A 26,985-nucleotide genomic window follows, 5' to 3' on the forward strand; every position below is an offset into this window, starting at 1 on the left:
GCAGCAGCATATGGCATTATAGAGTGTGTTTAAAAAGTTAAGGAAAGGTTAGTTTTTGTGTATGCTTATTACACCATTTAAAAATAGCTTTGACTCTATTTGTAAATCAGATGACGGCCAGCTCTCAGCCTGTGCCAAGTGTGAAGCCTTAAAACAAAGTTTCTTTTGAGTGGCTTTGGTGGCATTGGGAGGCAGAAAGCACTGGAAGGGTTTTAAGATCGACTTTCTCTGGTTATACACAAAAACGATATGATCTGGGTTTTACAGAGTTGTCTGCAATAAAGTTGAGAAGGATTTCAGAGGACAGAATGTATTTTTAGTCAGTGATTAAGGATGCCATGCAGTGTTTTAAGAGGTGGTGACTATTGCCCATGTCTCAGGGGAGCCCCACTGAAAGGGAGAAGAATGTTCACAACAGTTTGCAAATTCTGTCTATTTAATCCTCAACCCAGCAACCCCAGGGAAAGGGATGCCTGTTTCCCATCTGCACTCCCACCACCCTGCCCCAGTTTTATGTTTTGGTGCTGTAAATTATTGCTAGACTATTAGAACTTCCAAATAAGACTTAATAAGTCCCTAGGAAATTCCAAGCTGCTTTTATGAATTTAGAGGGATGACACCAAGTAGAAAAAAATGTCTAGCACTTAAAGGTGACCTTTTAATAAGATGCTTGAGGCAAGTGAAGGGGGCCTTACGCTGGATCTCTCTGCACATCCTTTGAGTCACTTTATGAATCTGGCAAGAATTAGGCCTGGGTGGGGCCTCTCTGCCCCTACATTCCAGCTTTTGGGTGTGGCTTCTGTTTCTGGGTCTGTGCCTTTCCTGGGTGTGTGATGGGCACAGTCACGTGTCACAGAGGTAGGACCCAGGCATGCAGTCCACTCCCCTTCCAGTTTCTCTCAAGTGAGAAAGACCCTCAAAGCTTTGACTCTATGAAGAGTTACAGTAAAAAAAAAAAAAAGTTCTATGAATGGGATTTCCTGTACTTCACATCTGGGTGGCTGGTTTTAAACTGCTGAAATGCTTGCCCTTCAATTTGCCATCAATCTGCTAGATTTACTTGGATCAGAGACTCGAAGCTGTTTTGTTTTACTTTCTCCTTGCTTGATGTCACTTAGATAAAAATAAATCCAGCCCTGACACACGCATATGTATCTTTAGTCTTTGTGAGCGTTGGGAGGTAAGATGGTGTGTCAGGCCATGGTAGAAAGGAAGCACATTGTTTCCTCCAGTTACCGGGCTGACAAAGTAATCAAGCCTGGTGAACAGTTTGTCCTAAAGTCATGAAAATCAGGGACTCTCAATAATCAAGAGTGCTGGTTGGCTGGGGCTGAGCCCCCTGCAGTCCAACACTTTTGATTTTATTCCGCAGTGGGACGTTGTGGGGGCTGCTGCGCTGTACTGTCTAGGTTGCCCCCATCAGGGAGGAAGACTCATTCTCTGAAGCTGCTGGGAATACTGCCCTTTGAGCCAGCCCCTTAGGGGACTGCCCCAGCTAGAGAGAGTCTCCCTGTCCCAGGGGCACCCCTCTCCCTCAACTCAGGACAACTCTCAGGAGTCAGTGCTACTTCTGAGTGCCCCCCTGGACCTGTCCTGAGCCTGCATTGCAGCCCCCGTCTCCCCTCCCCCCAGTCCTGCCTCCTTCCAGTTCCTTCCCTTCTCCACGCACTGGTCCCAGGCACACCCCCTGCAAAACCTCTTGCGCTAGTTTTTTTAGGGCATCTAATACTATATTTTTTCATACTAATGAATCAAAGAGGGAAATCATGTGATGGTCATGAGAGGTTTCCAAAAACCGTAACATCCTGATTTTTTTAGAAATTCAATAAAATTAGTAACATACACATACACCAAACCAGTAACTTGTATCCTGCTTAATGGTGAAACATAAACATTCTGATTAAAGTCTCAAACAGTATAAATGTGCTAAACAATAAAATAATTAAAAAAGTAAAATAAAAGGCATTAATATTCTAAATATGAAAGCCCATTTCTTATTATCTGTGGATATCGTCATTGCATTCCTCAAAAACACAAGAAAATCAACTGAAAAACTATTGGAAATAATAAGCAAATTCAATAAAGTGATCATCTATAAAATAAATGCAGAAAAATCTGTAGGAAACCTCTTGCACTTCAATCAACCATCTCAGTGTTGGCTTCCCAGGGAACCCAGCCTCAGACAAAAGCTACTGTTTACCTTTCCTTTGAGGATGGGTTATTCCGATCTTGATCTTGAAATGAACTTCACACTGTAGTGTGAAGAGCTGATAGAAGAGTTGGGAAGTTTTCCAGTTTTTGTTTCTTTTTTGGAAGTTCTTGTATGCCACAGATTATTTTAGAATTAGCTCCACTCCAGCAGCGCTTGTGTGTAACTCTAAGGGATGGGAGAAACATTATGGAAGAGGAACCTGTGCTGTGCTGATGGCTAAAATTGAGTTGAGGGGAGAAAGGAGTCCAAGAGGACTGAGGTTTTGAGCCTCTGTGACTGAGGGAACAGGAGTTTCAAGATACACAAAGAGGCTACCCAAGCTCCCGATGCCAATTTTTTCCCCATACTGTACTGTTTAAGTGTTTCAGCCCAAATATTTTGCAGATCTGCCTGCAGAGTACTGTGGTTCTTTTCAACAAATATTTTTACAAGACAAAACATGTCAGTTGTCTTTTTATGGTTCTTTTGGGGGTTCACCCAGTTTAGCTGCTGCAACACCTCAAAGGCTTCTCAATTTCACTTCGGTTCAGTATAGAATACACCTCTCCCATTAACAGCAAGAACTTAACGCACAGAAGTTTCTGCCCACAAATGGAGAGATTCGCAAAGCGTGATTACACAAATTTCAGAGTTAAATCTTGTGCAAATTAAACCCACCTCATGTTAATATTTTGCTAAATCAAAAAAGATCTGTGACAAATGCTAGATACGGAATGCTGGGGTAACAGCGTGACCTGGACCATCCTGGGGGGGCTCGCCTGTCTAAAGGGCCTTCTGTGTCTAAAGGGCCTTCTGTGGTCTGATCCAGCCTCATCTCTTCTGCCCCTCCCACCTCTGGTTTTGTCTCATCTGGCTCTTTGCTTCCATAGACTCATGCTGACCTCCACTCCTTTGCACTTACTGCTGCTCTGCCTGGAGATTCTGCCCCTCCGTTCTCACCTGGCTCATTTTCCCCCAATCTACAGTCCTAGATTCTGCATCATTTTCTCCAGGGACCTCCTGTGATCCCTCTGGAGTGCTCCCCAGGCTACCTCTGTTGCAGCCCACCTCCGTTGCAGCCCTTCCACGTAGAGCTGTATCTGCTTCTCACTTTTCAAGACACTCTTTGCCCAGTGTCATATGATTTCAGAGCCCTGCTCTTTGCTTCCTGTGGTGACAGATGTTAGATAAACTGGTCTGTGCTGTGTGGTTAGTGATTTTGATGCATTGCTTATCTGCTCCGGAAAACATTTGTGTTTCACTGAGACCCATCGAGGCAGTGGCCATAGATGGGGTGCACACATCTGGGAGTGCACAGGACCATTTATAAGAGTGTATGTGGAAAAGGTACTAACTTTTATTTCTATTGTTTTATTAGAAAAGCTAAAAAAAAGAAACTATTTAATACTTTGGTTAAGAAAGTGCATTATATATATTTTATAAAAAATATGTAATACTTATACATAAATAAATATACATAAATATGTAATGTATATTACATGAATTATATAATATAATCTATAGTATTTAAGTAAATGTAATTTATATAGCATAGATTATAATTTACATATTTAAATAAATATAATTCATTTACATAATATGTAAATTATGTATTTACATAATATATAATATATAATTTATTTACATAATATACAAATTATATATTTACATAATATATAATATATATTATATGGTATATATAATACATTTATATATTTTATGTAATGTATAAAGTATTATTTATGTATGTAAAATCCACATATTTTATAAATCTATCCTGATGGGGTAACCGGTACTGAATACTTTATTGACTGCATGCTCCATCATCAAACAGGTTACAGAGGCACACTGACATGCTAGTGGGGGACTCGGCAAGCTTTCTGGCCCTATAATGACGCACGTTGGTCAAGTATGTTTTATGTGCCAGGCACTGCTCTGTACCCTTTACAGGCATTGACATACTTATTCCTTATATCCACTTTGTGAGATTGTTGCAATTATCAGCATCCTCATTTTATGGGTGACATAGCTGAGCCCCGAGAGTCAGGTAACGTTGTCAAGGACAGGACTCATGCGTGGCTGGTTGAGGAGAGAACCGATGTGCTCTGACTGCAGAGGCTACTTGCTTCATTAACCCTGCTCGACGCTGTGCCACTCTGTTCCCTTGGGGTAGACACGTGTATCTTGTTCACTGTGGTACCCTTAATAAATATTTCTCAAATAAATGAAGGAATTGAGGGCCTGTCACCACTTCTGAATTCGTATCATTTAAATGGCAACTTTGGATGAATACTCTTCTTTTTAACTCGAAACATTTTTTCCCTTGCAGTAAATAGATGTGATGAGGAATTGGCATGGGTGAAATTCGCAGTCTTTGTTTCAAAACTTACATGAAAACAAGTCTGCATCACCCTAGTACTGATGGGCCAGTTATGAGTCCCAGCTCTTCCTGACGTGACTCATGCCTTCCTCTCTTCCCTTTATCATGAGTGTATGAGAACATGGGAAATGGACCTCAGCTTGCTGGAAGTGTCCCTCAGACATGGACAACCTTAAACAGCAGCAGGAGCAGCAGCAACACTGACAGCAAAAATAGTGATGGAAAACAGAAGCAGGACTTAACTACTTAACTAATTCTGATAGCCTTTGAAGTCTTCATTCCTTGGCACCAGGATCTGTAATAACTCTCAAGTGTTCTGGGCTTTGGTAAAATTGTTTTGATTTGACCAAGTAAGTTCGTGGTTTCCTAAGCTTATGACTCCCTTTACATCTGAAAGAGGATTGAGAGGATCTTAGGAGTGTTGTATCATATTGTATTCAAATTATGACTCTATTTTCTTTCTTTTAGGCTCTCTCAAGACACTTACTCTTCCATCAGTAAGTATTTATTTAAGAAACTTGGTTTCAGAAATATACATTGCATCAGTGAAATAAAGAAATGAATATTTTATTGGCTTTTGTATCAGTTTGTATTCCTTGTGAGTTTGACTTGAGTTCAGTCCCCCCTTCAGATTATTTAAGAATAATTTTACTTCTGGGAGATTGGCTATTAGCCCCCTCAAACTCACAGCAGAGATTTCTTATAAAATAGAGCAGTTCACTGAGGGGACCTGGCTTGGGCTCGTAGCACAGAGACCTGGGTTGGTTTGGTCCTGCTTCTGACCTAATGAGCCTTGTAGTCTTGGGTGTGTTACTGATGCTCTGTCTCAGTTTCTTGGTTCTGGAAAGGGGCGGTCCCTTGCTGAGCCTTGTTGGAGTCTGAGGCAAAAGGGAACATCAGTGATTAATACTGATCCTGCCTTTGGTTAATGTTTTGGCTTTTTGGTTCATAATTTAATTTTTGTATCACTTTTGCTATTTAAGACTATTTTAGATATTAAAATTTTATTTATCTTGATGACTGAGTTTTTTTGGTGCCCCCTTGAATTTGGCACTTGGGGCAAGGGCCTCGCTCACTGGCCTTCGTCCTGGCCCTGGAGGAGGGTGAAGGTGTCTTCTCCTTTCACAGGGGCTGCCTTGGAGGTGAAAGGAGATGGTCAAGTGCTGTAACTTGACTTGTTACAGAAAGTTTTCTTCTTGAGAGAGTCATAAAACCTGATGATTAGAGGCTGTGTGTGAGCCCGTCCTGCTTCCCGTTGCTTTGATTTGGAAGTTTGTGCTTTTATTACTGTTTTGTTTCACAGCTTCCCATGTTTACTGTACAGTTCAGTAGATCAGAGCATCCACCATAAGGTGCAATTCAGTGAACTTTTCTGGGAATAGATGACTGATAATTTTGACCCTGACACCACTTTACATGCTTATGTAGGGTCAGCGTTTCCCGATGGGCTAGTTCCCCCATTACCTCTGTTTTTCTTTGGAGGTGGGTGGAGATAATCAAGTTTATTTATTTGCTTGTTTAATGGAGGTACTGGGGATTGAACCCAGGATCTCGTGCATGCTAAGCATGTGCTCTGCCACTGAGCTCTACCCTCTCCTCGGTCCGTTACCTATTGAAGGTTACTTATCAAGCACATTCAGAAACCCCATTCCTTTGAGGGATTCTTAGAGAATACAGGGCTCCCAAACCATCCTTTATAAAAATTACTTACATTCCATAGATATTATGCTTCTTACCTATGATGTTTATTCTGACCTTAAAGAGATACACTGCTGTAACAATAGAAAGTGGGGAGGAGGAGGCATAAGCAGGCTGATGTGCGGGAAAAACCCCAATCTTAGTGACAGCAGGACATTAGATGGCATTAATGTAACCTCAGGCATTAGGTGCTGGCCCCCAGTGCCTATGCCCATAACTCCGTGGAAAGAGTATTCCAGTGAGAAGATTCAGATGACTCCTGTGTCATACAATTGCCCGACAGTGGAAGGGAGTGAGATTTGAGTTCAGGAATCACAGACTGGAGTGTAGAGAGGCTGAAATGAGCAGGCACGCAGGCGGTCCGACGGCACTCGGGCTGATTCCAGTAATGCTCTTGTGAACTATGCTCATCCCGGCTGTCATTAGCTGGAAATTGGCTATTATTATTCTTTAAAGTCTCAACTGTAAGAAATACTAACTCCAACATCCTGCATTTGTCTTTAATATTATGCCACTTCTATTGTGTTAACATTTGGCCATACCTGCTCCATCTCATGTCTGTCCATCTGCTCATCTCTTTGTCTATTCATTTATCTTATGTTTATGTCACCGAGTCCAAATTCGTTCTGCTCGCTGCACGACAGGCCGGTAAATTGGGAGACGACGTGTTGGGGCAAGGAATAGTGACTTTATTTGGAAAGCCAGCAGACCGAGAGGATGGCAGACAAATGTCCCGGAGCACCATCTTCCCCAAGTCAGAATTCAGGCTCCTTTGATACTGAAAAGGGGAGTGGGTGTGGTTGGTTGTTGCAGACTTCCTGGTGTAGGAATTCTGTGTTCTTGGAATCTTTTGCTCTTGCAGCTGTCCACCTGGGTCAGGTCATGTATCCCCTGTAAAACCTCTAACAAAACAAATGTTGTTTTCTAATCTGCAACTTGTTATCTTCATATGAGTGCAAAAGTGTTAATATCCTTAAAGGTCAGAGCCTTGAGGATGGGCTGTCTTATCTATTTCAGGCTCTAGGCAACATTGTTTCACAAAAGGTGCGGAATCAGCAAGACTAAGCCTAGAAAACAGGGCACAAGGTGAAATGAAAGCCAACGGACAGATCTAGTATGGGGTCAGATTTGCTCTTTTCTATTACATTTAAAATGCATTTCCAGGTAAACTGCAAACATCAGTGCTTTTCTCCCTATTTCCTGCTGATCTTTCCGTTGTTGTTTTTCCTTCATTTTCTTTTCCATATTGCTGGCCTTTTGGTGGCTGCTATTGCTGGAAAATCTCCTTGGAGCTCTCTGTGGGCAAATGCTATTCGTAAAAAGGAGGCAGAATGTAGTTTCAGAATCCTAGGTTTATGAATATGAAAATGAACTAGAAGTCAGGTGTACTAGTTATTTCTTGTTGTGTAACCTGCTGTCCATCCCCAAACTGTGGTGTGAACCAACCGTAAGCTTGTGTTACTTCCCACAGGTGTTGTGGGTCAGGAACTTGGGAGCCACGTGGTTGGGCAGTTCTGCTCTGGGGTCTCACAAGGCTGCACTCACGGTGTCAGAGCCGCAGTCATGTGAAGGCTTCCCAACTTGGGCCTTGCCCACGCTTCGTGATTGTCCCATCACGTGGCGGCTGACTTCCTCCAGAGCCAGGAATCCAAGGAAGAGAGAACCAGGCAGAAGCTATCCTTTTAATGATGGAGCATCATTCTACTCTTGAGAAGCAAGTCACTAGGGCAGTAGGTGCTACCATTTCAAGGGAGGAAGGTCAGAGAGCTTTTGGACATATTCTAGAACCGTCACCTGAAGGCTCTTGTTAGTGTAGTGGGGCTTATCCTGGGTTTGACTGGGACCTGGAGCAACTTCCTTTACTCTTCCAAGCCCCAGTTTCCCAGTTCATAAACTGGTGGTGTCAGAGCACCACTTGAAGGACTGCTGTGAGGTGAGATGACACTGTGTGTGAGCTGCAGAGTCTGGCTTCTAGTCTGTTAATGTTAATGTTAATGTTAGGACGTGGCATTTCCTTTAAGGACAGAAACAGTAAACACCCTAGTGCCATCATCCTTACCCAGACTCTGACATGATGCTCAAGATACAGGAAGAGACTGCATCCTGGAACAGATGAGAGATTCTGGAAAGAGTATGGCAAGGAAATCACCCATGAGCTGCCTCAGACGGGGTGATGCACGGAATAGAACGCCGAGGGGACTAGCCATTCTGGCCCAAAGGGTGTCAGTGAGGAAGAGTTTGCACTTGGTGCAGGAAATGACAGGGTGATTGTTGAGAGAGCCAGGGGACGTGCCTCCCGCTGTCCAGGAGCCCTGTGATTTAACTGGAGAGCTGACTCCTGGTTGCTGAACGAGGGAGAACAAATTGTTTAACTTTGGTGCCTAGGAGGGACATGTTGTTCAACATTGCAATTACTTTTGGTAATACTATGCATTTAAAATTTCAATCCTAACTTACAATTAACGTACAACTTTTGAGGTAAAATAATGAGACCTTGACACATCTGATCTCTCTTTCTTCCCTCAGCTACCCCTGAGCAGTGCCGATGAGATTTACGAGCTCCGTGTCACCGGACGTGCCCAAGATGAGATTTTATTCGCAAATAGTACACGCTTATCATTTGAGACCAAGAGAATGACTGTCTTCATTCAAACAGACAAGCCCCTGTATAAGCCAAAGCAAGAAGTGAAGTTTCGGATTGTTACGCTCTTCGCAGATTTTAAGCCTTATAAAACCTCTTTAAACATTCTAATTAAGGTAAGTGCCAGACAGAAAAGAATCCAGGAGTGGAAGCTGTCTCACTGAAACTCTCTTGGAAGTTCTGCTCACATTGTTGGTACAGGGATGTCTTAGAATTTACATGGCTGAGCTTCCCTCCCAGCATGGGGGTGTCTCTCGAGGAAGGGGTTTGGTAGAGCACTCGGTGAGAGCTCAGGCTCTGGGTTCCAGTCCTGGCTTCTTCATTGATTAATTCATCCATTTGTCAGACATTTATTAAACTTGTGTCCTAGGTCCAGAAGGGACAGGGCAGTGAACAGAACGGATTAAGTTCCTGCTCACATTGAGCTTTTATTCCAGTGGGTAGTAGATGGGCAGTAAACACACACATACCTAAAAAAAGGAATAGGTACATATGTGTGTGTGTGTGTACGAGAGAGAATGTGTGTTTTGTGTTTACTGTTTTCTGTAGAGTTGATAGAGAAGCTCTGTTTGAGCAGAGAACTGAAGGGAAGAAAAGAATGAGCCTGTACACACAGAGGGAATAGCATGTGCAAAAGCCTTGAGGTGGGAGCTGGTTAGTGCATTGGGGGAGCAAGCTGGCAGTGCACTGGAACCCAGGAAGTGAGGGGACAAATATTAGGAGATGAATTCAGGTACGAGTAGGTTGGTTGGAGGAGGGGTTATACAGTATCTTCTTGACTGTGACATAAACTTTGGATTTTACTCTGAGTGAAATGAGAATTCACTGGAGAGTTCTGAGGAGAAGGGCATAAAGTGATTTGACTTATTAACATCTTAAAGTGTAGATCGAAGCTCTGGGATCTGGAGGAAATTAACTAACGTCCCTGAGCCTCAGTTTTCTTATGTGTAAAATGTGTAATAATAATAATAATACCTCCCGAAGGCTTTTGTGTTATGTGAGATGATTCAGGGAAAGCATTTAGAGCTGTGCCTGACACATAGTACATGCTCACTGAACATAAGCTGTGATTAGAATAGGAACCCCCTCTGGCAGGGAGTCATTTGGCCTCTGCTGCTTGAACACCGAGCTCTGGAGGCAGCGTGGTTAGCAGACTGAGTGCTTTCCTGTGAGAACCAAGCTGAAGACAGCTGAGATCCGGCTGGATCTGGCTTTCTGTCCTTAAGCCAAGGAGAATACTAGACATTTGATCATTACATGAGAATAGGGTGGCCAGCACATCCCAGTTTGCTGAGACTCTTGATTTTAGAACTAAAAAATACCCCTCAATCTGGCACATTGGTTACCCTAAATGTTCTGGTGAGTAACACAGGATGGAAGGTAAATTCAGGCTTTTCAGCTCAGTATATCCCTATTCTCCTTAGCTTCTTTGTTGTTATAAGCTGAACAAACAAGTAAATGAAAATCAAGCAAACAAACGTGTACACATACAACTTCAAGCCAAGATGTGTCTGTAGCAGACAAGGCATTGGTTGGCATGCTCAACGCGTATGTCTTGAATGGAACTGGTGCTATATCAGTGTTTGCAGCTTATTTGCAGCTTTGTGAATTTCTGCCTTTGCTTTGTGTTGGAATGAAGTGGGTTGATACAGTGAGTAGCATTTCAAAATTCATGGAACTCTCGGAGCAGCGTTTAGGAATGCCTTCATCCCACCCTCCATCATTTGTCCACAAATACTGAGAACTGAGTATATGCCAGAAATTTTGTGCAAGATACAGGATTTAGAAGTGTGTCTGCCTGTGTCTGGCTGTTTACATTCAGTCTGCCTCTTTCTGTCTCAGGTGAATAAAAGTCAGCACTAGATAAACTGCCTCTTCTAGGCATTAACCTAGAACTAGCCCTGCTGATCCTGGACAGTTGGTCTGTGCATTTGTAAATTTCGGGTCATTCTGCTCTAGCATCTGCCTTTGAAACTTCTGATTTGTAGATTCTTTGGGTCCCTCTTTCTGACTTTGCATTTAGCCTGTCATGCCCAGTGGTGCTCAGAGAGACTCCTCTTGCTGCTTCTGGTCCTGGGGGATCCTGCTGGCCTGGCTGATATGTGGCTCGCTTGGACAGGGGAGGGGAGTTTAGACTGAAATTCCAGGCGGAATGCACAGTGCTTGGGACCAGTGAATGAGCATGCGTGTGGGTGCCCGTCCTCCGCTCTCTGTATCTGGGTAGTGAGGTGGGGATGTGAACTCCAGTCCAGCCTCCTTGCTTGTAATGTGCAGAGGCCAGGTCAGAGCATTGATGTGAACACCAGCACCTTGCACTCCTCCACCTGAAAACAGCCTTGTGGGCCAGAGCTCACCAGACTGTGCTGTTTTCTACATCTTTCAGTGTAGGATAGGTGGTTTATTGAAAAAATTTCCCAGAAAAATGTGGCCTTTAGTGTAACAAGAGCCCCTGACTTGGACGCAGTCATACTTGCTAGCACAGCACCACCTGCAGGCTGGTGTGGAGAAGTGCATCTTGGAACTATGGGAGACCAAATTTTGGGGACCCATCTTGCCCAGCCAAGAATGACTAGGATGTAGCTAAGATATTGACCCTCAAAGCATATTCAGGCATGTTCAGTGTTTTATTGGGGGATCATTGGATATTATTCATTTTGCCTGCCTGGATAACTGACCTTCTCAGGAAGCAAAGGGCTTTCTCTGGTGGAGTAAACTTCTGCCTTAATTCCAGCTTCCCCCGGCCAGTCTGTCCTTATACTGTGGAAGGAAGTTCATTTGCATTCCCTTGATTATTAGACAGCATGTGTATGTTAGCTCTTTGTCTTCATCTGTGTTTGATCCTCTGAGCTCTGTAGCATCACACCGTGGGGGGCACAGGAGAGCCAGCCCTGATGACAGTGCCTGCCTGCCCCCCGGGCTTGCCGAGTGACCTGCTTCCTCTTGACCTGCTTGTGGTCTTTGGTTTTAACAGTTAGTTTCTGGCTCCCTAGACCACTTCCTGCTCAGTTCTCAGCATTGTACTTACGCTGATTCACATTCTCCCTCGCTTGGGGAGAGAGGTTTCTTACGGCTTCTAATAACCAGGCCAACCCACTACCTCTAGTCAGAGGATAGAGGATAAGAACAAGGAAAAATATTTGATCCTCACTGCCAGGACTTCATGGTCTAGGAAACACAGAAACACCAAAACCAAAAAATAACAGTGACGTTAACAGACACACACACGCACACACACAAAAGGCCCAGAAAACAAATGAGTGCCTTAAATAGTAGTATGTGTCAGGAGGGGAAATGTCCAGATGCACTGGGGCTCTCAGGCAGCGGTCACTGCTGCTGGGTGCAGGCACGTGTAGAGCAAGAGGCTGGAGCTTGTTTCACTGGCCGGACGAGGACGAGATGGCCTTCCACGCAGCTGAGGCCTAGAGGCATGGGCCATGGGGGCAAATGGCAAACAAATCTGTACATTTGGAGGAAGATGTGCCTAGAAATGTGGATGAGATCCGCTTCCCAATAAGCCTTGTAAACTATGCCAAGGAGTGTGGATCTCATCCTGTAGACAGACAGAGTCATCGTCACCTGCTGGTCTAATATAGTGATCGTAGTCTGTGTTTCCTCACTGCTTGTTACATGCCAGGAACCGTGCCAAGCATTTCAACCACCTGGCCTCAGTCTCAGGTCCTTGTTTCTGACGAATGACACTGTCGGCACTGGGGAGGATGGATCAGAGGGGTAGGACTGGAGGAGGGAGATTAGTTGCAATAGTTAAAACAGGCATTGTGGCTGATTGTGAGGGTGGAAAGAGACAAATGTGAGAGAAGTTAAAGAGGCAGAGTTGACAGGGCTGGGCAGGTGAGGGGAGCCTGGGGTGACTGCTGGATTCGCTTGGATGGACGGGGCCCGAAGCGTTTGTGGTCTGGGAGAGCGTGAGAAGACTCAAATGTTTTGCACACACCCCATTGTTTAACACCCCTATGACATACTTTTGTTGAGTGAAAAGACACGTGGGTTTGAATCCTGAATTCCACCATTGCCTGGGGCTATGGCATTGGACCATGGCTGGCATTTACAGTTGAGGGCTTACGTAACCTCTCTGAGCATCAGTTTTCTCAACTGCAGTAATAATAGTTCTAGCCTGAAGGAGGATCAAAATGACTGGATGATGTGTGAGTGGTAATGCTAAGGCAGGGTGCCGGGCACATCACGGGCCTTTACTACACGGGGCCTGTTATCCCTACAGTGGAAATTTCTCACAACAACACGGTTTGGTGATGTATACTTTGTAGTGTTTCATGTAGAAGGAAATATGTTGCCAAGGGTTAAAAAGAGCAGAGTAAGGATGTTCTCGGGAAAATCTGAGAAAAGAAGAAATTTTGATTTGTCTTCCTTCTTCAGTCATACAGAGCTGACATTTTCCAGAATCTTCTCTGTCTCCCACATTTTGGATGTGCTTTACCTGGGAGTACTGCACAGCCGCATTCACAACCATGTAGGATCCATGCGCACACGGGCTGGCTTTACCTAATTAAACTTGTGTGGTTTTCGTTGTAGGACCCCAAGTCAAATTTGGTCCAACAGTGGTTGTCAGAACAAAGCGACCTTGGAGTCGTTTCCAAAACTTTCCAGTTGTCTTCCCATCCAATACTTGGTGACTGGTCCATTCAAGTTCAAGTAAATGTGAGTATACATACATTTTCTGGGGGGAATGTTAATATGATTTAAATAGGTCAGGTGGGGAAAGTATCTCCGAATTCAGTGAACAGAAAAACATTAACCTGAGCATCTAGACAATTTAAGTGGTTTATTTTTAATTTACTATTGTTATCAATGGGTTAGCCTTTATTATAATATAACATACTAGAGTTTTAATCATTTTTTTATATAACATAACATTTGAAGCTTAAAGATTTCCCATTTGAGTATGAAACTAATTAAATGAGGCTTATCATACTTTGTTACTGCATACATTGCGTATTAAAACCAAGTAATGAATATGCAGCTGTTATATGGCAAATTCTATGTCCCAGAATGATGACTCCTGATGAGAGACTGGACTAACCTACTTTATCTTTGCTTTGAAAACTCCAGTGACCTTAAATGGCCACATCAATCTTCTGTTCTCCAACCTTTCTTTCTCCCCAGCTTGTCCACCTTTGCCTGTGTTTGCTGCCAACTCCCGTAGTGCTGAGACCCAGCAGGGCAGGGGCACGAAAATGCCCTCCCGTGTCTCTGCCTCAGGTTTCCTCCCCTGTTTGAAGATTCTTAGAATATTTTCAAATGGTTTTTTTTTGAATTTCTGACGTGCAAATTCACAAATAAGAGCTTTATAAAATAACAAAATAATTCTATTAGAACAGGACGTCTCACTTAGGAAGTTATGATCAGCAATTCTTTGCTGTGGCTGCTGCCCTGTGCCCTGCAGGGCATTTAGTAGCATCGCTGACTTCTCCCCACTAAATGCCAGTAGCAGGTCTTCCCTCCCTCCAAGTCGTGACAACCAGGAATGTCTCCAGATGTCACCAGATGTCCCCTCAGAAAACTGCCCTCTCCTTCCTCCATCAAGAGCCACGTTATTAGAAGGAAAAATCATTCTTTAGCATAAGACCTGAGATAAGATAAAAAGTACCATGTACTTAACTAAAGTCAAAACATTTTTTCAACTTCCTTTCGCTTGTGTTTTTTGGGCCACATCTTAAAAGCAGAACTAGGTCCCCCTAGTCAGCACATGTCCTTGGAGCATCTGCATGAGGATGGGGAGCACGCTGGGCTTCTGGTCAGGCTGTGCCGCAGAGGAAAGCAGAACGTGTACCAGGACTCATAGACGCCTAGAATGGGGGTGATGAACTCTGGGCGGACCAGACATCTGAGTGTGTAGAGGGGGAAAGAGTTGATGTTTGTGAGACTTAGGAGAGAGGAGGATTTGCGTGGAGGTAGGAGAAGTGGAAGACAGCCTCGAGTATCTGGGGATTTGGGAGAAGCGGGTTACTGGAGTGTGCTGAGGGAGATAGGAGTTGAAGATTAGGAAGCATATTGTGAGTCTTAAAGAGTCAGGATTTTATTCTCAGTTCCTATTTTTTGATTTTATTATAAGTTCCCCAGGAATCAGTTGTTTGACAGTCCATCCTTCCCTCCATCCATCCATCCCTCCCTCCATCTATCCGTATATCCATCCACCCACCCACCCACCCATATACTCATCCATTCACCCACCCATCCATCCATCCACCCCCCACCCATCCACCCACCCATCCACCCATCCATTCATCCACCCTCCACCCATCAAATATGTGTTGAGGATTTATAGTGCCATGATGGATACAAGGAGGCTAACCATGTGATCTCGGTCTTCAGAGATGTGGGAAGATGACTAGTTTGACAAGGATTAAGTTACACAAGGGTAATAGAAAAATGTGAGGTTGTGCAATAGCAGAGGAATTGTGAGGTGCTGAGTCTTTGAGGCCCATGAGGTGCCTCTAAGGAGAGAGTCTTACTCAGGCCACCTCAGGACAAAGACGGTCTGCCGTAAACATAAGGGCCTGTGCTTTGGGGGCCACCCGCTCCCTCTGTCCTTGTGGCCAGCTCCATTCCCTCTCCTCCAACCTCTAAGGTGTTCTCTAGTCTCAGTCTAGACTGAGCACATTGGCTCAGCTAAATAACCACCATCCTCAAGAGTCCTAGAAGCAAAGCTCTGCATGGGTGTCTGGCATCCCGTGGATGGCTCACTCGGTCAGGTGTCCATGGTTGGTCCGTTCAGAGGCCACCTCTGCTCCATGACCAGGCAGGACAGTCTCAGCCCTGAGGGTGGCAGCCTCTGAGGGATTAATTTGTTCAGTGAGTGGTACACAGAATATGTACCAGAGGAGACACAACAAGAGAATAGTGGAGAAAGGCTGGAAGATGTGAGATTATAGGTTGAAAGATTTATAGGATTGCTCATGTAGTAAGTTTTGGATTTGACCTGTCATATTGCTGTGGTGGGGGGAGAAAAAAAAGATCAACGCTCTCAGTGAAATTTGGGTGCTTGAAAAATTAAAACTCATTCACAAATTCTGGTCCTTGCCCACCTCTTTGGTCTTGTTTAGTGCCACCCTTACCCTCGACCTCTGTACTTTAGGCTTAAATTGTTCCTTAAATTTCTTAAACCCAGCAGTCTGTCCGATCCCAGAGCCTTCCTATATGCTGTTCCCTCTGCCTGGCGTGCTGTCTGTCTGCTTGCTGTCCTCCTTCAGGCGTTGTCTGAGGGGGCCCAGCCCCTCTGGACATCTCCTCTGCCCTCTGTGCTTTTCATGGTCCATGCCTGTCACTTTTAGTTGGCCGGACCTGATAGAAAGTCTGCGTGAGGCCTGTTCTCCCTGTGTCTTCAGGACCTAGCACGGTACTCTGCACACAGGTAGAAGTCAGTACATGTTAAATGAGTAGTTGAAAGCTATATAATCTAAATATGATGCCCCCTTTTCACATTCTATAAACATCTTTATCCTTTGTGAAGACAGGCATATCGATCGGGTCCTTATTTGTGGTGATGTCATGTTTTTTCCTTCTGGCTTTATCGAGGTGTAATTGACAAAACTGTAGGATATTTTAAGTGTACCACGTGATGATTTAATACACACACACATTGTGAAAGGATTCCTCCCCGGGGATACAATGTTTAGGCACACAATGAAGGGAAAATAAGCTCCTTTGTCGAAAAAGGAGTCCTTCAAGGGCCACCAGGGGTCAGTACAGTCGAATGTTGTTGAGAGGAAACCCGGACCCACCCTTGAGCTCTGGTTTTTGTCTTTCCTTGACTCCCCACAACATTCAAGGACTGTATATATAAGCTCCTTTTCTTTTGGCAATGAGTAATGACCATGGAAGAAATATATGAATTATTTAAATAGTCACCATTATAGACTACATTTTAATTTTCCCAAGGCAGTGACCATTCTCATATAAATCTTAGGGAGGGGAGAGACTTATTTTCAGGAGAGTGTTTTGAAATCCCGTTTTGTCCCTAGAAAAAATATGGAATGATCCTAGTATTACTATTAAAGGACAGTGTATTAAAAAAAATACAGGACTTATCAGAGCTTTGATTTGTGGTGATGGTGCAGATTATCAGAGTGGTGTTTTTCTATTACCCTTCCGCTAGGTCAGGAGCAGAATCCTTTAGGTAAAACACACTTGATGGGCCCCTTGGCATCTCTAACTGTAACTGTTTATGCACTGAGAGTGGATGAGTCCTTTAATATACTGTTAACCTTTCTGGGTTTCTTAAACTGTTTTTGAATTTTAAGTATTGCTTTTCACTTTTCAGGATTTTTAATGATGAGTAATTATTTTGATTGAGTAGGATTTCTAGGTTTTACTTCTTTTAATTTTCTTTATTGTGCAGTGTATGATGGTGGAGCATAGTGAGCGCCATAACTTCATAGACAATAATTCTTTTTCTCTTTTTCTCTTTCTCTCTTTCTTCTTTCTTCCTTCCTTTCTTTCCTTCTTTCTTTCCCTTTTCCTTCCCCTCCCTTCCCTCCCCTCCCCTCCCTTTCCCTCCCCTCCCCTCCCCTCCCTTTCCCTCCCCTCCCCTTCCCTTTTCTTCTGAAACCTGGGAACAAACCAGGGATAACAATGACTTTTTCAATGGAATTTAATTATGTTGGAAGTAACTCTTAATGATTATTTTTTAAGCCCTTTTAAAACTAGTAAAATTTAGTGAGAGCACTGACTTTTTCATGTGTTCCTTATGCACAGACTTAGTTTCTATTGCATTGAGTGGGTGTAGTTCTTTGCTGCTTTGGGGGCTGCACTGCTTTTGAGAAGACTCCCCATCCCTTCCATGTATTCCAGCCTTTGATCCCTTCTGCCCTTCCTCGCCTTTTTCCATCAAATCTCCCCGACCTTCTTGGAGCACCAAGCTCTCCCCTCCGAGGAAGAGGTTTATTTTAGCTGTGATACCCTCCATAGACGTGTGTTTTACAGGGTGTTGTACATCATGTACATTAGAGGTCAGGTGGGCAAATGTGCTCCCGTTTGATCATCATCTTACAAACACACCCTGGGGAGGGAATTTGTTTTAAAAGTTAGACATTGCTTGTGTTTTCACTTTTTGCAATATTTTTCTAGTCGCCTTATCTCTCGATTGGTACCCTTGGCTCTCCGAAACAGTTGCAAATATTTTTTCTCCCCATTTTTTTAATTGTATATATACATAACATGAAAGTTACTATTGTCAACTGAAATAAAATGCACAACCTAAAAGCTGAGAGTTACATTTTATTCAGTGGTTTTTTTCTTAGGACCCAAGCCCAGTTCTTAGGCCTTGAGCCTGGGGACACAGCATCTCAGATCGCTCTAAGAGGCTGTTCCAAAGTGACAAAGTAGAAGCCGGAATATATGAGTTTTTGCAATAAAGACCGGGTAGTCGGAACGTGAAAAGATTACTGTTAATTCAAGAAACCCAGATACCTCAAGTTAAGGAATTTAGTGCTTTTCTATGTACGGGAAGGTGCAAAGGTCTTGGCTCTTTAAATTATTCCTTTGATACGCACCCAGTACCTAGGGCCAGTGTGCTGTTTTTTTCACATCCTGAGTCCCCTCAGGATGCACCCTTGGGGGTGGCTGCAGAGGCCAGCTGCTTTCTTGACTCCATCCTGAGTTCCCTCTCCTCACTGTCAGGGGTGGTGGTAGTGGCTGATGACTTGATGGCCATGGCATTCTTTGTTTAATGGTATGGTTTGTAATATTTTTCATTCACACTGTCTTTATTTTTAAGCGTAAAATTTAGTAATATTCAATACATTCACAGTGTTGTGTAGCCATCATCACCATCCATCTCCAGAACTGTTTTCATCTTGCGAAACTAAAACTCAACGCCCATTAAACAATAACTGCCCCTTTCCCCTCCTTCCAGCCCCCGGCAACCACCACTCTGCTTTCTGCCGCTACGGTTCAGACTACTCAAAGTACCTCATCTAAGTGGAAACACACAGCAGTACTTGTCTTTTTGTAACTTCATTTCACTCAGCATAATGTCCTCGAGGTTCATCCATGTTGTAGCAGGTGTCAGAATTTCCCTTTTTATAGGGCTGGACAATCTTCTGCTAAATGTATTTACCAGATTAAGTTGCGAATGCTCTTGCATCTATGATTAAAAATTGTATTCCAGGTTGCTAGAAGGCAGTTTTCCACGTTCTTTAAAAGAAAGGCTGATGTTTGTGTCTGAACCCCAGGCTCCTGGGAGCTGGGAGGATCTTGCCACACCAGCCTTCTCCCTGGGGGCAGCCACGGCTTCTGGGTGACCCAGGAGTTGGGGCTCACTTTCCTTTGAGGACCGGAAGGGAGAGAGAGCCCTGCTGTTTGATACTCAGCCCTGTGCCCTCTCCCTCAGGGGCAGACAACCTGTTTCACCGCCCGGAGCGGCTCATGCAGCTGAGTTCACCAAGTGAGGCTCCAGCTCCTGGATCTTACCTGTGGTTGTCAAGCACCAGAGAGCCCACGAGTCAGCCCAGGCACCACCCTGGGGACTGTGAGTCAGTATTGTGGGCACGGGCCTAGGAATCTGCATTTTAAATGAGCACTGTAGGAAATCCTGTTTGTAGGACCACATTTTGAGACGTGCTGCTCTGTGCTCGTAGCCAGGCATCTTTAGTTTCTGTCTATTCCACTGAGAGGCAGTGTTGGGTGGTGGAAAAGGCAGGTCCCCTGACTTACTCTTTGAAGTCCCTGGTGGTGAGACTGAGCTCTGCCCAGCTCCCTGGCAGCCTAGACTTTCTCCAGCAGATGTGGGGTCACGATCTGCTTTTTATGACAGCTTCTCTGGTGATGTAAATTCACAGCCATCATGGGAACCCCTGAACCTGACGACCTTCTAGTCTCTTCTGGCTGCATCTGTCTGCAGTTTCTCAGCCCTTATCTTAATCTTAAGCCAGGCTGGGGGACAAGAAATAGAAGGTAGAAAACTCAATAGCTCCGAGGCCTGAGACCACTTCTTTGGAGACTTTTGATATTTTGTGGGTGTCAAAATGTTATGTAATTCAGAAGCAGTCCGCATTGAACTGTTCCTTTGTTTCTAACAGTTACATCTACTTGATCCTAAGCTAGATGGTGTGGAGGTTAGGTAAGAGGTGCCGGTGCTGCATGGCTTTTTTAAAAAAATTTTTGTTTTTTACTGTGTATAGTCAGTTACAATGTGTCAGGATCTAGTGTACAGCACAATGTGCCAGTCCTGCACATATTTACGTATGTTCATTTTCATATTCTTTTTTATTAAAGGTTATTGCAAGATACTGAATATCATTTCCTGTGCTATACAGAAGAAACTTGCTTTTTATCTATTTTTATATATAGTGGTTAACACTTGCAAATCTCAAACTCCCAAATTTATCCCTTTCCACCCCCTTTCCAATGCTCCTTATCTTTCTGCTTCGCTGCTCAACTGTTCCCTGGTTATTCTGCTTCTGCTGTCAAGGCTGATATGAAGCATTGTCCTTTGCAGAAGAGCACATCTTTGTTTGGACAGTTCTCCTGCTTGAAGCTCCTCTATAAGTAACATTTGGTAACACCCCCTGGCTGGTGATGACAGCTTAACAGAAAGCATGGCGCAAACTGTCACAGGTCGGCAAACAGCGGCATCCTCTCTGGAATGGTGACGTGGCTTCCAAAATACTTTTGCTTGCCTCTACTAGAAAAGAGACAGAATTTCTGGAAAAAGACCTCAAGTTCTTGCCTGCATGTGCAGTGAAAAAAGGGAGGAGGAGTCAGTCTTAGAATTTTGATTTCTTACAGTGTCAACTGGCAGAGTAAACACTTCACTCTCCTTGCTTCCCTGGGTCCTTTTACATAACACCTCACTATAGCACTTACTGATCGAGATAGGTCCCCCCCCTTTTTCGTGGGAAGGCATACATAACATAAAATTGACCATTTTAGCCATTCTTTGAGTATATAGTTCAGTAGCATCAGGTACATTCAGATTGTGCAGCCATCACCACCATCAATTTCCAGAATTTATCTTTCTCAACTGTGATCAGTGTAGTTTTTAAAAAAACACGACTGCCTCATTTGACTGAGTCCCTTGAAGACAGTTCTTTTTTAAATTGAAGAAGAGTTGATTTACAATACTGTGTTAGTTTCAGGTGTACAGCATACTTACTCTTTTTTTCCAGATTATATTCCCTTAAAGATTATTACAAGATATATAGGGTAAAATTCCCTGTGCTGTGCAGTAAATACTTGTTGCTTTTCTATTTTATGTATAGTAGTTTGTATCTGTTAATCTCATACTCTTAATTTCCCTCCCTCCCTTCCCTTTGGTGACCATAAGTTTGTTTTCTATGTCTGTGAGTCCGTTTCTGTTTTGTATGTAGATTCATTTGTATTAGTTTTTTAGATCCCACATATGAGTGATAGCATAGTATTTATATTTCTCTCTCTCTGTCTGACTTACTTCATTAAGTGTAGTATTCTTTAGGTCTATCCACATTGCTGCAAATGGCAAGATTTCATTCTTTTTTGTGACTGAGTAATATTCCACTCCATATATATCTCCTATCTTTTTAAGCCAATCATCTGTTGGTGGGCACTTGGGTTGCTTTCATAAGACAGGAATTCTGTATGATTAATTTTTACATTTATTCTGTTCTGTTATAGGAACTCATTTCATGCTTGTGGGGTGGGAGAATGAGTGAATGGAGTGAATGAACAGTTTCCTCTCGACTTGCTACTGGGTATTACCCTCTGTGATGCTCTTTGAGTTATAGTCCCACTCTTCTATATGATACTACAACTTAGTAGAAATAGAGTTGTATATTTTCATGGTGAGATTATATGCAGTTGCTATATTTGATGTACCCGAGAGCCGGTAGGAATCAGGCTTTTTGGATTAATGTTCTGGTTTCTAATTTTGAGAATCAAAAATGATTTCAGTCAAGATCTGAATTCCTGGTCTCTTATGAAATTCAAGCTGCACACACAAATTTTGTGCTGTATTGTTCCTGTGATGTCATTGGGTCATTTGATCTGCTGTTGTCAGTCCTTGGGGGTGTGCATTTTACCAGTCTCTGACTCCAAGCTAATTTTTGTGAGGGCTTCTTTGTCATTCCCTCCAGAAGCTACCCAAGGGTGCCCTTCCTTTCAAGCGTCTCATACCAGTCCCTCTCTTCTGGTACGTGTTTTTGGTATCAGTTGGAAAACTTCGGGATCCTCGTGTATGCTCTGATTGTCAGTGGAATGGAGGATCTGAGGAGCCCATTGGCACATATCACAGGGTCCCGGTGCTGGGGAACTCTTAGAGGTTGCTCAGACCCATCCTCTCCTTTGATGGAGGAAGAATCTAAGAGAAGTGATGTGGCTTGGTTAGGCTCAGGTGGTGACATGGTGGGTCAGGGCTAGAAGCTAGATTCCTGGTATGTCCAGCTCTATAACATTGAATTATTTAATACATGCAGCAGGTGCTGTTCTAAGACAGTCACCTTTTGAGTTGATGTCGATGTCAACAGGGCTGGCGGGAGGCATTTTGCAGAGGAGGCCCACCTCTGTCACACGACTTTGGGGAGCCACACAGATCACTTTCTAACACATGGGATATTTCCAAAGTGTCTCAGATTCTGGCCACAACAGCCAGGGCTTTGGATTGAGGTTTTGAGTCTGGGAGACTCATGTTACAGTGTATAGGTGGCTGCAGGGAACTACGTGATAGTCATTTGTGTATTATTATGGATTAGCTTGTTGTCAACTATTAGACTATAATAATCTTGGTGTTATGAGCCATAAGAAGATTACTTTTTAAAGGAACTTTTAATTTTGAAGTAGATTCGCAGAAATTACAGAAAGGTCCTTGGTATCTTTTACACAGTGTATCCAATAATTATATCTTAGTGTAGTTCCACATCAAAAGCAGGAACTCGACACTCACGTGATGTGTGTTTATAGTTAGTTCTGTGTGATGCTGAATTGTCCACGGTATAGAGGGAGTCTGGGGAAGTTATAGCTCATTGGACTCTGACTGCTGGTGGCAGTACCAGGTACCAAGGTGGGGCACTGAAATGAGTCTTGAGGCACTGGGTGGAGTGAGGAAAGGACGGATGAGCAGGAAATGGAATTATTTTTGCCTCAAGGGTACCTTTTCTATTCAGTCTGCTTTCTGCTCTTGCTTGAGTTTGGTGCCCAGGAAAGTTGGTCATGTTGCATATCTTTGAAACTCTTAATTCTTTCCACTTTCAGTTGAAACAGAGAGGGTTAAATGAGTACTTTTTGTTTGTTTTTAAAGAGAGTGTGATTCTAGTCAATACTTTTCTACTAATGAAACCAGTTTGTCCCTTGTACAGCATGAGGTATTTCTACTGCAAATGGTGAAACTTTTTAGGAATGTGAACGTGCTTGTGGCATTGGACGCCTGAACCGTTCGCATCCTTCCAACTGGAGCCCTGTGTTGTCATGTCTGGGTTATTGGTTAGATCCATTCTTCCCAAGTCTTGTCTATGAGTAACTATTGGGTATAAAACAACTTCAGTTTTTTGGATGTTTACTTTCAGTCTTGATGGGTACCAGAATATTTGTGATTCTTTCTAATGAGAGATCCAATCAGTCATTAAACCCAATAATTCTTCCTTTAAAGTATCTCTTTAACTCACCCATTCCTCTTTAGTTTTTGTTGCTCCTCTAAAGCAGTGCCCTGTTACCCTCAGACTGGACTATTATAGCCTAACAGAAAAAGTGGTCATATGTTTGGTAAACAATGATGTGAACCCCCTGGTAGGCTCTCTGATGTCAGTTCCTCTCTCTTTAATCACCCCACATGCTATGATCTCCCTAAAATACTATTTTAATCGTATCATATTATTGCCTAAAGGATTTCTGCAAAAAATCAATTTTAAGACAAGAAATATCGATGATTTCTTTTGTTTGGGTTTTTTTTTTTCATGAACATCATTCTTTCTACTAAATCATGTTTGGGTGTTTCTACCTGGACCATGCATTACTTTCATAATCAGAGGGAAATAATAAAAGTATCATTTTTATATCTTTTATGATTTGAGAGATTCACTCACATATATTTTTGCTTTCTTTGTCCTCAGAAGTCTTATATGAAATTTGTAACATTGACATTCAAAGTGAAATACGTTTTTAGAGCCCCCCCCCACCGTCTACAAAATGAAATCCAAAATGAGCCTCCTTGCCATCACCCTCCACAGCCTGACCACAAACTCCTCCATGGAACTTTGTCTTCCGTGACTGTTACCGAGTAAAGGGCTCATGTGCCTGAGGTGCAGAAAGCCACACTCTGACAGTGAGAGTTTGCAGCAAAGTGAAGGGCTTATTGCAGGACACCAAGCCTGGGAGTGGGAGATGAGCCTCAGACCCACTCCCACTTGGTCTTTGAGTTGGGGGTATTTTTAAAGAGGAAGAACAAAGAGGCTGGGATTAAACATCTTGTGACATTTCTTTATTTGTAGTTTGAGGGTCAGGATGTCTCTGATTTATGATTCTCTGGCCAGGTGGTCCGTGGCTGGGGGTCTGTGAGCTCACCTTGCCCTGGAAAAACAACCTGAGATTGTACATTAATAATGAAATCTGCAACAGCATTTTCAGTACATTAACGATGTTATCGACAACAGCAATCAGTCATCTGACTCTGGGTGATTAGTGTTCAGTTAGCATAGGGCTGATGTCCGAGGGGACAAGAAAAGAATAAAGTTTTGGATTGAGAGATGAATCAGAAACTCAGAGAAGGAACTCAGTTTTGGGGCCTCGGTTGCATGACTGCCGGGCCTCCATTCCAGGCAGTGCCGGCTGTCAGCCCTGCAGCTCTGTCCCCCACTCTGAGCCCCAGTCCACCTCCACCCCTGCCCGGCCCCATCTGAGTCCTCTAGTCCATCCACCGTTAGTTGAAGCCTGGAATTTTAAAGGTGGGAAGAGGCTTCCAAGCTCTCTGATCCAAATCTCTTATTTTACAAGAGGAAACTGAAATCCATAGCTGAAATGACTTGTCCACAGTGTGCTGCCTGGAGCACAAGGCACCAAGTCTTGTGACTCCCAATCTAATGCCCTTCGCGTTTATTACGTGGCCATGTTCCCTGACTGTAAGCTCCTTCAAAGTAGCGTTTGTGTCTTAACCATCTTTAGATGTTCACTGGCTGGTGTTTCTTCCCACCTAATATACAACAGGAAGGTTCTATGTTTTTAGCTTTATTCAGATCCCTACTAGTGTTCCTAAGTTTAACCTTAATACCTACAGAACAGTAATCATGTAATATCCTCTCTTCCCCTCTTTGATTTTTACCATAAAATTAGCAACAAACTTAAAATTTAATAAGAAATCACAGTGGAAATATCATTCAGTAAAAGCATCAACAGATGTACAGCAACTTACTTAGAGACACTTAGAGACATGACAGATCCTGAAATGCAGGGTCAGTCCCATCATTTTTCTGGTTATGCTCTGGTATTAAGAGGTCCTGTCACTTTTGGTTACATGTATGCACACAGAAGTCTATATTTGGTAATTAATATGTTGAGCCCAATAAAATTAAGTGCCCTCTTCTCAGCTTGGGTCTTCTCTGGTCTGGCTGCCTGTCCCTGACTCATGAGGCTTCACTGCACTCCTGCAGGATTGAATCAGGTTGAAGGAAGAGAGGTGAGGGGGGGGAAGATTCTTACTTGATATATAAGGATGAGACATACGGATTTGCCACTATCTTTTCTACAAAAATGGCAGTTTAGTATGGTTTAAAGCACGACTGTCCTCAGCTGGCATTGGAGCACTCTGGGCTTGGCAAGCATTTAAAATGAACACCTTTCCTTCTCAGAGCTCTTCTGTGGGATCCTTGGAGCCACCCCTACCATTGCTGGCGCTTCTTTCATCCAGAGTGTCTTTGATGCTTTGCCTCTCCCATCCGGCTGGCAGCTTGTAGCTGCGGCCGCAGCTCCTGAGCACCTCCAGTGTACCTCCAGCTGCCGTCTCTGTGGGCTGCCTTATGCCTCTGGAGGCTGGTTTTGATCGGGATGGAAGACAGCCTCATGCTAGTGCTCTCTTTTTTGCACATCTGGTTGAGGGAAAAACTCTCTTTGCTCCCCGAAACTCAGCAGGCTCAGACCACCCAACACAGCACCCTCTCTGAGCTCAGCCCTCCATGAAATGGGTCAGTAATAATATTTTTCTCTCCAGGTTTTTCGGACAAGTGCAGTGCTTGCCCACTGACAACTTGAGGTCGCTCCCAGGGACACATACCCAGCTCTCTGGATTGTCTAGTTGAAGCCCTTTGCCCTTGGCTTGAAGTGAGGGTCAGGCAGCTCCCACCCGATCCTGGGGGTGGGGTGTGTGTGACTCCTAGCACATCCAAAGCTTTCTTCTAGACTTTCTTTCTAGTTTGTTTTCATTTTGACCCTTTTGGTCCAGAATTGTAAAACCAGTTTTCGGGAACCTCCTTTGCAGGTCCTGTGGTGCTGTTCTTGCACCTGGCTTGGGAGTGTGCTGTGGCTGGCATCTGTTGTCTTGGGAGACAAATCCAAAACTGAGTCGGAAACAGTTCCATTTTAATGACCTGTCAATGTGTGGGTTTAAAAAAATCAGTGCCTTTCTTAATCTTTAAATAAAAATTAAATCCAGACACTGGAGATCATTACTAAAGCAGATGTTTGGGAAATTAAAATGATCATAAATGAACATAAATGTGCAAACAGAAACAATCCATCCCGTCCCTTAGTTCTGTTTCTGGCATTTCTTTTTACTCCAGAAGTAAGACTTGAAAGAGCTAGACCTGCATTTAAAAATATATTTTTTAAATGGTCATGTCATGTGCCATATGTCTTGAAGTTTGTTAGAAATAGGAACGCTCTCAAGAGCTGGATGGCTTCATGGTTAGAGAGGGGAAGTCTGTAACTGGAATAGATGGTTTTAGTAATTCACATGTCTTCAATTTGCACCATAGTCTTAGCATATTTCTTAGGAAGGTAGTAAAAATGGTGTGTGTTCTGTCCTTTCATGTGACCTTTCATGTGACCAATTTCCATAACATTCACCATCACAATGAGCTACTGAGTTAAGGATAAGGGGATAAAGAGAGCACCTCCTGGTTCTTCTTTTCCATTCTGCTTTAG

At 43.5% G+C, this 26,985-nt stretch overlaps 1 protein-coding gene across 3 annotated transcripts in view; it reads left to right on the forward strand.

Moving 5' to 3' along the window:
• Window positions 1–26,985, forward strand: part of CD109 (CD109 molecule) — a 111,927-nt gene that overhangs the window by 10,870 nt on the left and 74,072 nt on the right. For all 3 annotated transcript variants that reach the window (XM_072966276.1, XM_072966277.1, XM_072966275.1), the window contains exons 3-5: window positions 5,040–5,068; window positions 8,796–9,026; window positions 13,459–13,584. In XM_072966276.1, the coding sequence (XP_072822377.1) occupies window positions 5,040–5,068; window positions 8,796–9,026; window positions 13,459–13,584 (386 nt within the window). The remainder of the gene's footprint in view (window positions 1–5,039; window positions 5,069–8,795; window positions 9,027–13,458; window positions 13,585–26,985) is intronic.

This window comes from Vicugna pacos, chromosome 8 (genome assembly GCF_048564905.1).
Source record: "Vicugna pacos chromosome 8, VicPac4, whole genome shotgun sequence".
In the NCBI taxonomy this organism is placed as follows: Eukaryota; Metazoa; Chordata; class Mammalia; order Artiodactyla; family Camelidae; genus Vicugna; species Vicugna pacos.